Genomic DNA, 18,499 nt, shown 5'->3' with positions numbered 1-18,499 from the left:
TTCTGCCTTTACGACAGTACGCCTGTGTAATATATACAGACGGACATGCTCAACCCTCAGTTTGGGGAGAGCTGGCTTACAACGCCACATGCGAAATTGTAAAAGAAGTGTGGCGCGGAGGTAAATTAAGACCTCTACTTACAAAAACACACTCAGTGGGAAATAATTCAGAACAACAAACTGAAATAATAGCGTTAAAAATGGCGCTAGATAATGCCGATCGCGAATTCCCGACACTTATAGTGTGCGATTCGTATTACTGCGTCAAATCATACAACAACGATTTACAGAAATGGATTCAAAACGGTTACAAAGATGACACAGGTGCAACAATAAAGCAAAAAGTGCTTTGGGAACAAGTAGTTCTTTTACAGAAAGAACTACCAAAAACTCACGTGATACACTCACTGAGTCATCAGCGTGATGGCGTTCACGTTGCAGGGAATTCATTGGCTGAGACAGCCACAGCGGTAGCAACTAAATCGGCTTCCGTAGCTACAAAAAAGCGTGCAGTAAAATACATTGACGGTGAAACTGTGCTGGCAGTAAAAACGTCATCAAAAGGCGACTGCTCTGCACTACCGATCAATTATCCACTCAATTATACATACATAATCGATGCAAACTCCGTTCCTTTTGCTCGAATCCCTGGAGTGGGGGATAGAGTAATTCCAAACATGGACAGGAGAGGCTTGTTAATAGCAGACGCACATATGGGTGAGGGTCTCAGACACCTTAGCCTAAAAGAATCTCTGGAAGAATTACAATCAGTGTACTGGTGGCCAGGCATGAGCCTGCATCATCACATTTTTGTAAAAAACTGCCCAGACTGCAACAGGGATCGCAGTGGCGAGAGAAACGGTTTACTACCATGGCGTTTCACTCCAGAAGGTATCAAATCAACAAAAAAACACAACCCAGTATGAAAATGCGTCGTATTAACATGAAGAGACTATTTTCACTTATAATGTAGGCCCCAACTTTCGGCTGACGCCAGAACTGTTATAAAAGATTTGCGAGTCTATAATGGCATATACGCAAGAAGCATGTTACGTTCTGACCAAAATCTTCACTCTAGCTCAAAAAACAGCTTATGGGGGGTGCCTGGCCAGAATGAACATTGCATTGCGGGACTCTTCTCACTTCCTTCCTGAGGGAAACGGGATGGTGTAAAGAAAAAACCAAGGCATAAAGCAATCTATAACAGCAAAGGTACTAGGTTCGGGAGCTGGGTGGGTCAAACATTTAATAAGTGTCCAACGTAGTCTAAATAACCTGCCAAGAAATTCTCTGAAAGGATTCAGTCCGTAAGAACTATTGTTTGGGACTAGAATGTTAATCCAGGACTTAGATAGTCAGACTTCAGTGGTTAAAGAAAAATGCTTTGATATCAAAGATCGCTTGGCTATTTTACAGGACTTAAATGAAACAAGAAAAGACCTGACCAACATAAAGTTGAAACAGCAGCCAGCAACCACTGAAGAAAAACCACCTGTCCCAGCAAGGCCTGTCTGGATTCCAAAAGTCGGGGATCTGGTCAGAGAAAAGATCGCGGTAAAGAAGGAATTTGGGCCTTCTTACAGAAAAGCAGTTCCTGTCTTGTCTATCAACGGGACAAGATCAGTAGTACTACCGCCCCTTGCTGGTAAAAAGGAGAACCGAGTCATATCCATCGACCTGGTTAAACCACAATCATGTGGCCGATAACAAATAGTAGGCCAAGTGGACTCCCAAGAAGTAGCAGAACACCAAAGTTTGCTACCTCCACAGAGGTTCAAACTGAAAGATTGATCACATTTGGAAAATCTACAGTGAAACAACAAGGACTATGCAACAAAGCAATGGAACTTGAACCTCTTAAAACCCAAATCAAAGCTTTTCATCAAGAAACAACAACTTACGATGATGTAACTACGGAATTTTCTAATGAAACAAAGCAAAAGCCAAAAGCAAAAAGTAATCCAGAAGCAATTGGAACAATTGACAGAACAGCATCCGGCTACTTCATCAACTTCGATGATATTTCAGAAGAACAATGCGAACCAGAAGTACAGCCATCAACAAAAACTTTTAAAGACAAAGCAAAGGAACTTTTTCAACAACTAAAGAGAACCTATCTGACTTCTCCATGGATTGAAATTTGGGTGACATTAGGTGCATTTATCCTCATACTTTGGCTCGTCATGGTACTATGCTTGGGACATTTCATTGAGGGAAAATATGCTAAAATGGACACAGCAAGCCAGAAAATCAACTTGGTACTTAAACCACACACAACTTCACACGTCAAGAAAAGAGAACTTTCTTCAGTGAACTTCACAGCCAACCCTATACCAGGCGGTGTAGCATGGGACAATACTGATTATGAAATCTATGGCCCGGTTGAAATCCTGAAGTATCCACACCAATTTAAGATCTCGTTAAGTGACTTTGTAAAACCAAGCACATTTGCTGATGATTGGGACTTTGAAAGTATTAATGATATGATGTCTGACCTAGTAATGTCTGCTAAATTTACAGAACATGATTATTTGCAGGGTTCATCTAATTATGATCAAATGTTCTGCTATAACCACTATGGTAATCATTATCTCCATAAATCTGCACAACCTAGAAATGTTTTAAATTATAACCAATGGGAACATTGTGCTACTCCACCAAAGGGTAGTTCCAAAACATTTTATGATAAATATCCATACTTTTCAGGGTTTAACACAAGTAATGCAGAAACATTTTATTTCAAATTGTCAAATAAGACAGGTATGAAGACCATGCTTACCAACACAAAATTGATATATTCAGATTAATTTTTTGAGCAAATGAATACATTTGGTTTTGATTTCTGGAACAGTAACATTGAGACAAAAACTGTTTGGGGTACAAAAGATTGGCAAGTACAAGGTATAGAATCATTATTCAGAGCCTGCATGATCCCAGAACAAATTATATTTTTGAATGACACTATTCAACAAACTACCTGTCTTGGCTTAGCCAAAATCAAAGACTTAAACAAAACGTCTATTCCAAAGCCAACAACGCACAGTAATAGCTCTATAGATGCTGAGATAGACGTAAACCATATTTTAAACCAAAACAGAACACATCCTGATTGGAAACAATGGTTGATCTGGCCCACTGACACAAATAACTGTCAAGACAGATTCCTGAACAAAATACAGGGGTTCAAATTGACCAGGCCAGACCCTAGATATTCCCAAAGACAACATCCAGGGATAGTAACTACTTACAGTGTGGGCAAGCTCTGCCTTCAATGGCTACAAACATCCACACTGGCAGAAATTAAGCAACACCTAACTTTACTTCAAGAAGGTGCTGACTTGCGTGATTTCATTATGGGACCACGTAAACAGCGTCAAAAGCGTTTCATAGCGGCCTCTATATATGCAGCTTACAATGAAGTTTGGAAAGTAACTCAAATTGAGACAGCAGAAAAAATACGGGAAATTGACCGTATTAATTTGGAAAAATCACTTTCTGTTGTGGACAATGGGTTAATGACTCTGTCCTCCAGAATATATTCACTGGACAGTATTGTATCTTCAGCAATCGATATAATATCGCAAGACTTACTGATGTTACAACACGGTCAGTCCCAATTGCGTTCTATTGTACAGCTTGGCTGGACGTTACAAAATCTACGTTCAGGCTATGTGCCTTGGCGTTTAATCAACACAACGTCACTATTTAATATCTTTAACCTTACTGATAAACAAATCAGTTTGGCACAGAAGGGTGCTGACTATACAATTCTGAGCATTGAAAAACTTGAGAGATTACCATTGACAATGTCAGAACGACCTGTCATTGAATGGATAATACATGGGATAATAAATATTCCGATAACAACTTTCCAGTTTCAATACTGCCAAAAATATATACAGGCAGGCCAGTATGAAAGGTTGGGTAAAGGATACATTAAGTCAACATGGAACTTGCCCTATACACACGCATGTGTTAGTAATAAAGGACAAAGTGTGTTCCTTAGTGGCAATAATTGTGAAAGGTCACTAAGCGGTACACTTTTGTGTCAGGGTATTAGTTTACATGGAGCATGTGAAGGGAACTCAAATAACCTTTCATGTCACCAGCTAGGCACACCTGCAACACAAATAGAACCATTCTTTAAGAGACTCTCGAATGGGAGTTACATTCTAATTGTAGATCGCAGATGTTGCAGTCTGCTGCCCGGAAAACCTTATCTCATAACCGTGACTAGGAAGGTCATGTGCTGTGAACGAGTATTGTTGCCGAACGATGCCCGAGACAGGGAGGCAAGGTTGTGGCCCAGTTTGAAAATTTCTTCTATTCGAATTGATACTTTAAGCAGAATAAAGACAGTGCTCCTACAGACACCAACCATGTTAACGTCATCAAAAGAAACGTATGATCTCCAAGTTGCAAGGACAACTGATGAGATTCATTCACTGTTATCAACCAATTCCCCCATACATTTCGCAGAAATACTGAGCGAAATCTTAAACATTTCTGATACAAGCGGTATCGCGAGTGTATTTAAGTCAGTGTTTTCAGGAGCTTTAACCCCATTCAAAGCCATCCTGGGTATTTTTCCTGAATTTGTCCATTCCGTCTTTGGCGGACTTCCTCTCCTTTTGGGACTAGTGGCAGGCATCCTATTTTTGATCCTGTTACTTCGCTATGGCAAACCACGTCACAGACAAGACACCAGCGATAATGGAAGAAACAATCCGAGCTATTGGCTACCGGGACCACATAACTAAAGTCCTTGGACTAGCACGGCTACGAGATTTGAACATGACTTGGTTTCTTTCATTCAGACCGATGTGGCAAAGTTGTGTTATGCCTGTATTAAGGTGCTTGCTATGCGGCGAAGAATGCGTGTTGGACACCTGTCTGACACTACAATCGGATGTGCCAATGGACGCAGAGACTTTGTTGGGTCCGGTAACGGCTCATGCATTGTGCTGTCCCCAGCGTCTACCAATCCTGATGACGGCATTCGTGGAGACTTCACCACTACGATTGAAGAGTTGTGAAGTACAAGATGAAAGCAGCATCGATCAGGTACAACCTTCTGTCATCTATGCTGATCGAAACATCAATGAAGGCAATCATGCTCATGAATGCATGTTACAAGATTTACCCGAGTTAGTGGAACTTTCACAAGAAGCAGTTGACAGTTTTTTTCGAAAGTCTCAACAATATGATGTTTTCACCAGAGCAGAAAGAATGACTTTGAACAAACTAGCACACGGCGTTCCCTACACCCTGAATTTGGCCTTCAAACTTTGAAAATTAAGCAATAAGAAGTTTTCTCACCAGTTTTTACAGAGAGCGAGACATTTTTCCCCTTCTATTCCAAAATATTTACGATTTTTGGGACACTTATCTTCTGCTTAAAGTAAGACTATTCTTAGAGAACAAAATTTCTATATTTAGCTACTCAAGACACTTTAGCTACCCTCTAGCATATTCACGAGTATTATGAATTTGTGATGAGATGGTCTCGACTTTTTCTTCTGTATTAAGAGCCATTTCATGTGTAATTTCCGCATTTTATTCATGCTTATTTCAAAATATGCGTTTAGATTTAGCATTTATTATACTGCTTGATGTGCATATAGTAATTATACTCATCTTTTCGTGTATTTCGCATTTCCAAATTTCATTATGCAAATAATTGTATTTTGGGGTGGTTCGGTATACACATGCACTACTAGTATGTTTACTATGCCTAGACTTGTAAATATGGACATAGATTACGTGGAGTGGGTGTGATGTATTTATTATGGGTACTGTATCTATCTCCCTGTTTCTGACCCTTGTCTGGTTAATAATTAACTAGCAGCCATTCAACTGCACAGAAATCCGTTATCTGATTAGCGACACAACGGCACAGAAGCCCGTTATCTGATTAGGTCATAGCGCATGCCATCATTAGTCAAGCACTATTCCTCCAGCCCCCTAATAGGCATACGGTGTTCTCAAAACAAATCAAACCTACCACGATCTGGGAAATCCCCACAGCCATTGTTTTGATTTAGCCGAGAACTTCAGTAAAGAATGTGCGAACGATCAAGTTCGTATGACATCCTTATTGACGTATTTATGTCCATCCTTACGTCAATCCCGGCACCTTTCAGGTATAAATAATACCGACATTGCCTTAAGCAAACACACGAGGTGGTGACAAGATTGGAGCAGCGAGACTTGCCGAGGAGCCCAGCTGACAGCGAAGCCCACAGACGCTGCCCCTCCTTTCTGACGCGCTGAGAGAGAGACGCTGCCTTTTCTCCTGCCGAGAAATCCAGCTCCGGCGCTTCCAAGCAGCCCTCGCAGGCAGCTGGAATATCAAGACCTGAGATAGAGATACCAACCCTCCAGCCTTCTAAATCCCAGGTACTGAACTGAATAACCCTTTGTAGAGAATTCTTGAAGCAGACTCTTGGCAAAACAAACTTAACTTAAAACTGCTACTTATCTACTCCCGCCACGTATTAGGCTTAGGTCAGGTACATTGGGGTAGGCGTAGTTAGAAGCACCATTTGAGTGTGATTAGTCAATATATATATGTATGTATCTATTTTATCCATTTTAAGTATCATATGGCTAAGAAACCATATCAATGCTTTTACAGTATTATTTTATAATTCTGTTATTACTGTATGCACTTTACTTAACTCTAAGTATTGCAATAATAGCGATTCATTTCTCTTGTATGAGAAAAGAGACTGATCAATAAATAACATCTTTTATTGAACACGCCCGTCTCTTCCTTTTCTCTACAATCTGGTGAAACTAAGAATGCACTGAACTGACTGAGTAAAATAAGTTGTCTTTTGTTTTCAAACGACTCTAGAGATACACTCTTGATTAGGGGAGAGCAAAGTTGTCATGTTCTATGGTTGTCAGAAACTAAATCCCTTCTTGTCTATCCAGGGAAGTTAAACTCCTCCTTGTCTATTCGAGAAAGTTTCTAGTGAACTCTGAGCTACCTGGCAAACACTAAACTTTAAGTCTAATATCGACAGTAGAAGACCTAGTTAACCTCTGTCCTACGTCTATACTATTGAAGATATTATTCCAATGCGCAGAGCCTATTGGGATGATATGAACTACACTACAACATCCCCCCACGCCGCCAGGTGCCGGTCCGATGTAATTGCCAGAGCTGGTTTGCGTTCCCTGTCTGGCCCTGTCCACTCACCCACCTCCTGTATTGCTTCTGCCTTCCATGTTGCTTCCCCCCTCCTGCTTTAAAAAGAAAATAGCTTTTGTGCATTTTTCCATTTTATTTACCGATCCTATTCGGATTGGTAACTAAAAAGAAAAGAAAGCACCCTTCACATTTTGTAAGCATGTGTTTGTGTGATGAGTTTGCCTACAAGCCACATTGCAGTCTTTTATTTAATCCTCTTTGGCATGCTGCACAGCATTGGGGATGCTGTACGGCATTACTAAAAACCATTGGCAAAACCAACAGGTCCCTACTGGCTTTGCTAATGCTTGTTCTCAAGCCACTTCTTGCAAAGTCCTAGGGAAGCGCCTTTTATCTTTCAGTCATGTTATCTGTTCACAACTACCTGATTATGTTTTAAAATTAATGTTGATTTAGCTGATTGTAGAATAGTTAGTTTTTAAACATTATTTTAATGAGTGTTCCGTGTGTTGCCATTGCTTGCGACAATGTTAAATGCAGGTAGATGGACATTACTCAAACAAGCAGCTTCAGATAGCATACACATTCAAAATGTTTAGATAGAAAACAAATAGCATGGCACATAACTGTTCCTTCTCCATTTTGTACAGTTTATTATTATGCTATTTGAGGTCAGTAGTTAAAATGTCTGTGACGCATGAATCGTTTGATATTAGGGGAAAACAGGGCCTCATGTTTTTGTTAAATAAAAGAAACGTAAGTTTTCCAAGTCCAGTAAACTGTCTAAAAAAGTTCAGTTCAACACACATTATTTTAAACAAAGGATTGCTAATTTTAGTTTTTTCAAAAGTGCCTATTTAAAGTTCACTGGTGGGTGCGACAGACATGTGCACCTGCTTTTTTATCCCCGTGGCACTTTGGGATTACAGAAGGAGGGCGCAAGTGCTTGCGCTGCCCCTTTCATTATACAGATTGTGCTGGCACAAAATGTACATCGAAAAACCAAAGGTGGTGATGGATGGATCGTTGACAATACAAACACTCACCCCCAGTCAACTGACCTGGGTTTAATCCATCACCGTTCTTTAGCTCACTCCGCCACCCCAGTTCAGACTTGGCCATATGCAAATCAGTCTGACCCTGTGCCTCATGGGAACAGTCAAGCCCGAACTGCCAAGCCATGTCTTCCCTGGACCGGAATCAAGCTTCCCAGGACTGGTTTCTGGCATTACAGCCGTCTTCAGCCGGGCTTGCTTGACTCCAGTGGCAAAGTGACCAAGGGACTCACGTCTGAGCATACCCTGCCAACTTAGGGCGAACAAAGAAAAACCAAAGGTGGTGATTTACATCACCATGTTCCCTCATGTGTATGGGGTGGGATTTATGAAAATGAGGAAATCTTTTGACATTGCGGTTGAAGCATATTGGTGGACCGGTGGCTTCAAACAGATGCTCAAGTTCTACTAATGCTCTGTACCCGGTGCACGCATAAATGCACATCTGCACGTGGGACAGTACATTTGCTGCATCAGGGGAGTCTCTGCTGCCATAACACACACCTAAGGGTGCGCCTCAGCACAGAGTGGGACAGTGCTCCATATCTGTAACGTTGCCCCTGGTTTTCTTAGCACCTGTGCTGGCAATATCATCTTAGTAACCATTTAAAAACCTAGAAGGAGAAAATGTTAATACGTTTCTCATTTTTTGCCTTTTCCAAACAATTCTTCTGAATGCATGTCAATTGGGTAATAAAATGAACCCTGGGCGGAACACTACGCTATGCTTGCAGAGTATGCGTAGTTTGTGCAACTACGTGCTACGCGGATTGCACGTAGCACAGTGTAAAAACGCCTAGCGGGCATTTTTTGCTCGCTCGCGTTCAGCAACATCAAGTTGCCGATCGCGAGCGTGGAAAATAAACCTCCCGGCGAGATTCTCAACGCGGGGATGTTACGTTTTTCATTGCGAGTGGTCGCGTATGCTCGCGACAGCTCGCGATGAGAAACTACCAGTCCACACTGAAAAAGCTGTCCGCTCGAGTACAAATCTACTCGAGCGGCAGAAAACGACTGCTTGCACTGTGCAAGATGCAGTTTGCAATGATTGCACAGTGTGGATAAGCATCCGGCACTGTCCAATCAGTGCGAACAGCATTTTCCCTGCCGCACTACACAGTTCGCGTAGCTACGCGTAGCGTGCGTAGTGCGAAGTGCACTTCGCGTAGCTACGCGTAGTGCTACTACGTGAACTACGCCCAGGGTTAAAACTATACATTCCAAAAGTCCCTTTTGCAACATTTTCATGTTCAGATTGAGTATTATGAAATACATAACACCTTTGTCTGTATTCTGAAGTCATCAATCACTTTACAAGTCAACTTTCTCTTACTTTTCTGCTTTAAAAGACCCGTAGGTGAGATTTAATTTTCCTCTGTGGCACAAACAGTTACATCAATCAACTTTTGTGCTCAAAAACGATTTTGATAGTCCAAAATCACTTTGCGCCGCATACAACCATTGCCCACTTTAATATATGAAAAGGAGGTACCAGCAGGATGACCTGAACAAAAACCAATAAGATTTAGCACAAGGGAAGATAAATTAAAATAGCCTAATTTGACTTTGTGGGAAATCCTCATCCATAGTGACACAAAGCGCAAACAAGAGGGCTAAAAGTAGATTGCGATATACCTATGCTTAACCTGATCTATGGGAAATGACAGCTCTTACCTGGCCTAACCTTTTATGGCCACAGGCAGGTAATACCAATGAGCCATGCATTTTCAGAGAAATTCCCAGTGAACTCTGGAGTATTGCAGGGCTCCGCTTTGAGTCTTATGCTTTTTAACATATATGTCTTTGGCGGAGCTTATGAACTGTTTCGGATTCCACTTGAAGATGTACCAAATGGTGATTACTCTAGGAGATCAACATAAAAACTATTCACCTTTCAAACCATGCTTCAAGAAATAGCTAAATGGATGGGAAGGAACACCCTCAAAATGAACTCTGATAAAACAGAGGTGATTGTCCTAGGTCCTAATAAACAGATATATGATTCGATATATGGCAGGTGCTCCCCCAACTTTAGGACTCCTAAAGTTAGGATTTTACTCAGTTTAGGAGTAGTAAAGTTAGGAGTCCTAACTTTACTACTCCTAAACTGAGAAAAATCCTAACTTTGAGACTTTCGGTATTCAGAAGTTAGGACTCCTAACTTCTGTGAATACCGAAATGAGTAAGTGCCTTCTGTGAATACTAAAATGAGTAAGTGTCTTCTGTGAATACTAAAATAGTAGTAAGTTTAGGATTTTGTCTTAAGTTAGTTCTGTGAATCGGTCCTTATGTCCACAAACCCATAAATTGTGCAAGCACAGCATTGTGGTGTACACACACACCAGTATTTACTGTGCATACACCAGTCCACTAAGAAGACACATCAGTGTTCTGTTGATATAAATCGATATAATGGAATATCAACCAATACGGTGTGTTTAAAAACCATACACCTTAAAAAAACCAATGAGCTTTATCGGTATTCCAATGGTTTACCTTTGCATTAAGCAATATTTTGATTCCTCAAATCAATTCTACAATACGTCAACCAGTATAGTGCATGCAAACTAAAATAAATGTGTGAATCAGTGTCGTACACATTAACCAATATAATTTGTATGTCAACCACTATAATTGATATAAACCAATATGTGTCAAATGCAAGTTATTTGAATTTAGGGCTGTTTGGCACCTCCTTACGTCCCCATTGATTGTCAGAGCCAACATGACTTAAAATTGAGAAATTAAATACATATCTGTATATACAAATGTGATGGTCACATCTACTGTAAGACCTTGTTCACTGTAAATTCTTTGAATCGTAGCAGCCAGTTCCTGGTCCATTTGATTAACGAGCAGGGAAACATCTTTGTAGACATTAGAGACATCACTGGAGTTCTGAAATGAAAAAGAGACATCTGTGTTAAGGAACTCAGTAATTATGGGTCATTTATGGAAGAGTGTGTTTATGTTTCTGTGAATCTGCCTCTATGTGATTGAGTTTGACAGTGTGTCAACATATGTCGTTGTGTATGATTATTAATGTATTTGTGTGTCTGCATGTTGAGACACCTGCAATTTTCTAGGAACTGTGGGTATACCAGAAAACGTGTCTCCACCCTTACTGCCCATCCGACAGCAATAGGATTACCATAAGCTGTGGGAGAAACCATGTTGGTGGTTGGAGTAGACCCAGTACCTAACACTGAGTTGCTTTGCTCTTAAATGTAAACACAAGCTGCAAATGCAGCCAGGCTCTTCACACGATGTTAAAAAATAGATCTCACATTATGACCCACACACCCTAACTGAAGCACTGTTAACCTACAAAGAACACATTAAGTTGTTTACAGGAAGGCTACTGCAGGTAACATAAACACTGCACGTAGGACCTCTAACTTTGCATGGGCAGGCATTGTTAGCACTAGAAACATACACACATCACCTAGAAAGGAGTTGACTACTCACAGGGGATACTAGGGAGATGTTTGCAAATGTAATCATGATACCCAGACAGTTTGCATTACAGCAGTGGGGCACTGAGGTCACAGGCACTACACTGCTGAAACGCACGCATGCACACAAGCACAGCTACTAAAGCAAGCCCACCAAACTCTAGAGCCTTATGTGTGCACTGGGTGCGATGGGCAGCGAGCCAAAGCAGTTTGGATGTCCGAATATCAATTATGAATGATATGCCACTAAAACACAAGAATTCCTTAAATATCAGCAAGCAATTCCAGACCTCCTGTCAGTAAAGGTACTGACCCACTATCACATTGTCTTTTATATGGAAGAATCAGCACAAACTGTGGGAGGCACAAAGCGGTGGCATCCCACTGCCAGTGCAGCACTAGTTGGAGTGGTGAAAGATGCCTCATGGGAACAGTCCAGACCGAACTTCAAAGCCAGCTCCTCCCTGGATTGGAAACAAGCATCCTTGGACCTATTTTGGGGTTTTACCACTCATCAGCCAGGATAGCTTGACTTCAGTGGCATGGAGAGCACGGGACCCACGTCTGGGCATACCCGTCCCACTTGGGGTGACAAATGCAAAAAAAAACAATTGATGGACAGAATGCAGAACAATGTCATGCGTTCACCACAGTACAGAGATCTGAGCCAGATCTGTGACTGGGGGTGAGTGTCTAAAAAGTTTCAGCACTTCGTTCGTCATCATCTTGTGTTTGCTTTGTTTGCCCAAAGTTGGCAGGGTGTGCCCAGACATGGGTCCCTTGTTCACTTTGCCACTGGATTCAATCTAGCCTTGCTGATGAGGGGTGTTACCCTCCAACTGGTCCCAGGATGCTTGTTTCCGGTCCAGGGAAGACCTGGCTTAGCAGTTCGGTGTGGACTGTTGCCAAAAGGCACAGGGTTAAGACTGATTTGCATTTGGCTGGGTCTGAACTGGGGTGGCGAAGTGAGATAAACAACGATGATGGATTCAGCGCAGATCTGTGACTGGGAGTGAGTGCCTGAAAAGTTTCAGCGCTCCGTCCACCATCTCCTTGTGTTTGCTTTATTCACCCTAAGGGGCCTATTAGGATGGCGGACGGACCTGCGTCCGTCCGCCACCCCCGAGGTGGAGGGACCGTCCGCAGGGGCAGCGGCGGTCTCTCCAGTGCAATTAGGATGTGACCGCCACCCTGGCGGTCACATCCTGTATCTTTAACCTTGCGGCGGTTGCTGCTTCAAGCAGCACCCGTCGCAAAGGTTAAAAAAGCATGTTTAACATTTACATGCACAAAGCGGCAGGCACCGCGCGGTGCCTGCCGCTTTGTGCATGTATATGCTTGGGGGTACCGTAGGTACCCCCCATGTGCACCCCCCGACACCCTGGGGGCCGGCAATGGGCCCCCAATCGCCAAAGACCACATGCTCTTCCACGGCGGAAAACCCGCCGTGGAAAAGCATGTTTCCCCATGCATTCTAATATGGCTGGCGGTGTCTGATAGACACCGCCACCATATATATCCCGCGGCGGAAAAGCGGCGGACCGTCTCCCTGTCCGCAGATGACCCCCCTGCCATCCTAATCTGGCGGGGGGTCTTTTCTCTCACCGCAGCGGTGAATCCGCATCCTCCGGGCCGGCAGTGGCTTCCGCCGGCCCGGAGGATGCGGATTCACCGCAATCCTAATCGGGCCCTAAGTTGGCAGGGTATGCCCGGACATGCGTCCCTTGCTCACTTTGCCACTGGATACAAGCTAGCCTGGCTGACAAGGGGTGTTACCCTGAAACTGGTTCTAGAATGCTTGTTTATGGTCCAGGGAAGACCTGGCTTGGCAGTTCGGGATGGACTGTTTCCATGAGGCACAAGGTCAAGACTGATTTGCATATGGCTGGGTCTGAACTGGGGTGGCAAAGTTAGCTGAAGAACGTGGCTGTTCTCTGAATAAGTCATTTTGCGCCTGCGGAACAGTTAGACAATGCTTAGCGCCAGGACACTCTTGGGTAAAAGTGCACTTTATAAGCTCTAAGAACATAACATAATAGATCTGTGACTGGGGGTGAGGGTCTGAAAAGTTTTAGCTCTCCATCCATCTTCTCCTTGTGTTTGCTTTGTTCATCATGTCAAGGCAGGCTGACATTGTGCTTTTGATGAGCTGATGGGGAAACAACCTTTACAACGCAACTTTTACAACGCACTACCATTACAACTAAACTTTTACAACGCAACATCCATTACATAGCATGCCATTACAACGCAACCATTACAACGCATGACACTACAACGCATACCATTACAACGCATGTCATTACGACGCAGTCATTACAACGCATACCATTACAACACATACCATTACCATCCAACACTTACCCTACTGTTGCACCCCCTGGAGTTAGAATAGTAATTTTTACCCCTACACTATCCAACACTTACCCTACTGTTGCACCCCCTGGAGTTAGGATAGTAATTTTTACCCCTACACTATCCAATACTTACCATACATGCAATGTAATGTTATGCGTTGTAATGGTATGCGTTGTAATGGTAGTATGCCTTGTAATGGAATTCGTTGTAACGGTAGTTTTTAAAAATTTGTTGTAATGGCATGCGTTGTAATGGATGCCTTGTAATGGATGTTGCGTTGTAAAAAATGCGTTGTAAAGGTGTGCGTTGTAAAAGTATGCGTTGTAACGTCATACAACCGCTGACGACCATGTGCAACCTGTCCAAAGTTTGGTGGGCTGAACATTCACAGTCCTTTGTGCTGCAATATCATCAGCCCAGCAAAGCCCTGTGATCCTGTCGTGAAGGTGCTCCCCCCTTGGTCATGGCCAGCAGTGTCACTGATAAAGTCAGCTTTAGGTTTTCAGCCCTTAAATGACAAGGGTTCCCTGTCAGTCTGAGAAACCTCACACAATTCTTTTCCAACGTATCACTGCTTTCTAAAGCATGTTATTGTGGGATTTAATAAACCCCCGATAGCAGGAACCCTCCCAGAAATCACACAACCATTTAAAAGTTCACACACTGCCACTAAGCTGGAGTGGGGAACTATACAGGTATGGATTTGGCTCAAGGATGCTGTCCTCTATGGTGGACACCTGAATCATGTATCAATATAGCCTCACGTATGTTCACATCTTTATACCTCTTATACTGACTATTGTGGCAGTGGGTGGTAAACTAAAGCATGCCTTGATAATCAATGGTTTTCAATTAAGAGGATGCAGTAGTAATGCATTGATTACTTACAGTGATCACATTATTCCTATACCGTCCTTCTCGCCCTGTGTTTAAAATGGCTAATGTTTGGTTGTCGTCTCGTTTCATAACACATGTATTTCTTCAGTTCTAGGAGAAGTTTAACTCATTAACAAATGCAATGCGTCCTTGTTTTCTTTGTCATGTGAAATGTTTTCCTTTACGTGATAAATGCAGAATGTTTTAATTGGTTGTTACAGTGCACTTGAAGAGTACTGGCTGGCCCAATTTATCTCATTTGTTGCAGACAACTGCACATCTGAAGGTCGCTCAGGGAAGCTTCATTGTGTAGGAGCCTGGGAAACTAATCAGCCTTACACTGTATTAGTATGCTGTAACCTGATTAGAGCACTTTATGGGAACCACATGTAGATGTAGCAAATGCTAGAATTGTGTGATTTAAGCCAGCACAATGTAGACAAGAATTCAGACCCTTTCAGACCTTTTTTCCTGGCTTAGCAGAGACCTTTTCCAGAACATTTTGAGACAGCTTGGACCAGAGTGGGTGCTATATTTCTTGGAGAACTGATGTACTCAAACTTTTTCTTTTGAGACAGCTTTATACTAATATTTCCTCTCATTTATATGACTTTGGTTGATTTGAATTTCATAATTCCTAAATGCATTCCTTTATTGATTACTGATTGAAATTCATTTGTTGATTTCGGATTTATAAACTCTTTAACCTTTAATAAACCTTTATGGTTTGAAACCTTAACCTCTTTCGGTCTTCCTTGAGGAGCCTAATGTGCTTCACGTTTTTAAATGTATTGATATGATGACAAGCCTTAATTGTGGAATCCGATTTTTTGTATAGTGCTTTATGGGCTCTACATTTTAACTAAGAAAAGTGCTAACAAGGCTCAAGGGAATGATACATGTTGTCAAATATGTGGCACTTTGTCACTTATGACAGACTTCGTCTGCACCTCTTAGTACACCTCTGTTCCCACCAAATGTGTTTCAACCTCCTCGCTGCCTGACAACTCTCACCTAGGTGATGACTCTGTTGCATACATGCTAGGCACTAAACATCACCAACCAGTGCACTGACTCCCTGTAGTTGTCACAAGGTATCTTGCCCCGACACCTGCAGCCCACAAAACAGTGCATTCTGGGACTTGTTGTACTGAGTTCAAGATTAGAAAAAAGGCCACAAAATCACCATACTTTATGGAGCTGTTAGCTAAAGTGCCAGGACAGGCTGAAGGTGTAACAAATGGCATCAGTTGCCAACTGGTTGCCGTAAGAGAGCTGCAATTCTCTTTGCTATACCTGCCAGCCTCCCTTTGTCCTCACTTGGCTTCGCCAAGATATATCTGTGTTGCACAACATCCTTGACTCAGACTCAAGATGTCAGATGAGCTTTCCTCACAAACTCCGCCATGGCTGGTCCCAAGCCCAGCTGCGAAAGGAGGAGGGTTGTGCATGAGGCTAGCTACTCCACCATGTAAAAAATCCCAGCTACAGAAACGTAATTCCAACGTTTCCTCACAAACTCTCACTGAGTAACAGACCTGCCAAATTTCAAGCAATAAGTTTGACCTGGAGCAGCACATCATGCATGGACCTCGGAAACTTGGCCGCTATGGAGTAACTGCAAGGGAACTCAACTCAGCCAACTTGTTTATTTATTTATTTTGTGTTTTGTAGAGTGCGAACGTGTCCTGCTCGGGTATCAGAGCCCTTTACAGGGATAACATGTTGCATACAAGTCTGAAATAGTCAAAAAGAAAACAAACAAAAAAAATACACAAGTAGGGGTAGAAGGAAGTGCAATATTTGGGGAATAACAGGGTGTATGCACTGTACATATCATAATGCAGAGAAATCCAGCAATTGCATTTGTGGGAGTACAAGGTCAGTACAAGATGGATAGCAGCCAGCCAGTCCAAACTCTAGCAGCAACAAAAATAAGCAAAGCCGCTGAGCGGTGTGTGCAATGCCTGATTTATGTGAGAAACGAGCCCATCAGGAAGGTTTTGGCTTCCTTTTTAAATACTGACAGAGAGGGAATTCTTTAGATGAAAGACTGTAGCAAATTCCAGATTCTTGGTGCGGACACAGAGAAAGCACGATTGTACGTTTTTTCCTTTCGGAAGAGGGGTGATTGGAGCACAACGTCTTTGGCAGACCGGGAGTTTCTGGCTCCTCCAGAAACCATGATTTTCTGGGGTGATATACAGGGGATTTCGTGTGTAGCGCTTTGTAGGTGATACATGCCAGTTGGGGTTGGATTCTGGTTTCAAGAGGAAGCCAGTTCAGTGCCTTCAGATGCGGTGAGATGTGGTTGAATTTGTTTGAGCCTGTTAAGAGTCTGTCGGCTGCATTGAGGCAAGCTTTTAGGAGGCTGCAGAGATCTTGGGCAGGCCAGAAAGGGTTGAGCATCCGTATTCGATCCTGGAGATAAATAATGTCCGAGGCATCAAGGAAAGGTTTTAGTTTCCTCAGGTAGTTCAGGTGAAACCTGGCAGTTTTAGCCATCGAGTTGATGTGGTCTCGCATATATTTAGGTTGCTGTCTAGGATTATTCCGAGAGATTTGGTAGATTCCACTATGGTCGGTGTGCAGTTTAGTGCTGTGATTGACTTGTTCCATTCCTGGATGTCAGTGTTATTATTAGGAGGGGAGATGAGAAGTAACTGCATTCTTTGTGCATTTACTTTCAGCTGGTTGCAGGCGAGCCATTAAACAGTCATCTTTAGGGTCTCACTCAAAGAGTAGATCTCCTCTAGAGATGAGATTTTGATGTAGATCTGGGTATCATCGGCATACATGTGGAGGGACATGTTGGCGGTACGTAGTAATTCAGCTAACGGTTCAAGGTAGAGGTTGTAGAGGGTTGGGGAAAGAGTTGATCCTTGGGGGCCTCTAATCGTTATCAGGTAAGGAGCAGCTATACTACTGTTGACTAAGAATCTCTGTGAGTAGTTCCGGAGGAAGGATCTAAACCATTTAAGAACAGTTCCCCTTACTCCCATCCTGAATTCGAGGCGCTCAAGTAGTTTCTCGTTGTTGACTGTGTCGAATGCCGAGGATAAATCCAATAGAATTAGGAGACATGTTTTGCCTTGGTCAAGGAATTTAAGAGCATCATCCACAATATGGAGAATAGTCGTTTCCGTGCTCTGCCTAGGCCGTAACCTAGATTGGAATTCGTCCAGCAGATTGAAGTTGGTGATATGTTGGCTCAGTTGAAGTTGCACACATTTCTCCAGAGCTTTCGTTAGGAGTGGGATATTGAATATTGGTCTGAAATTGTCTGGAGTGGCAGGATTCAAGGTGGGATTTTTTAAGATGGGGACAACTTGACCGGCTTTTAGAGAGTCAGGTATGGATCCTTGTAGTAGGAAAGCATTGATTATTGTAGTACAAATGGAAATTATAAATTGGGAGGTCACTGCCACGCAGCTGGAGGGGAGTGGGTCATTAAAGTGGTTATTTGGATTTAAGGAAGATAGAATTTTTGAGATGGAATGGTCATCATATAACCTTGAAGTTGTACCAGTGCGCTTGGTTCTTGGGTGTTGTCTGTGGGGAAGAGAGGAGAGATGGGACATGGCAGGAAGAGGTCA

General features: G+C 42.6%; 1 protein-coding gene across 1 annotated transcript in view; it reads right to left on the bottom strand.

The window, feature by feature from the left end:
* The window catches only part of LOC144824529 (uncharacterized), a 635,171-nt gene that overhangs the window by 330,057 nt on the left and 286,615 nt on the right, over positions 1 to 18,499 (bottom strand). Inside the window, exon 7 of the mRNA XM_078683590.1 lies at positions 11,010 to 11,112. Within this exon, the coding sequence (XP_078539716.1) occupies positions 11,010 to 11,112 (103 nt within the window). The remainder of the gene's footprint in view (positions 1 to 11,009; positions 11,113 to 18,499) is intronic.

The sequence above is a fragment of the Lissotriton helveticus genome, chromosome 3_1 (assembly GCF_964261635.1).
Source record: "Lissotriton helveticus chromosome 3_1, aLisHel1.1, whole genome shotgun sequence".
Lineage (NCBI taxonomy): Eukaryota > Metazoa > Chordata > Amphibia > Caudata > Salamandridae > Lissotriton > Lissotriton helveticus.
The sequence above is the reverse complement of the archived record's forward strand: the minus strand, read 5'-3'. Positions and strand labels throughout refer to the sequence as shown.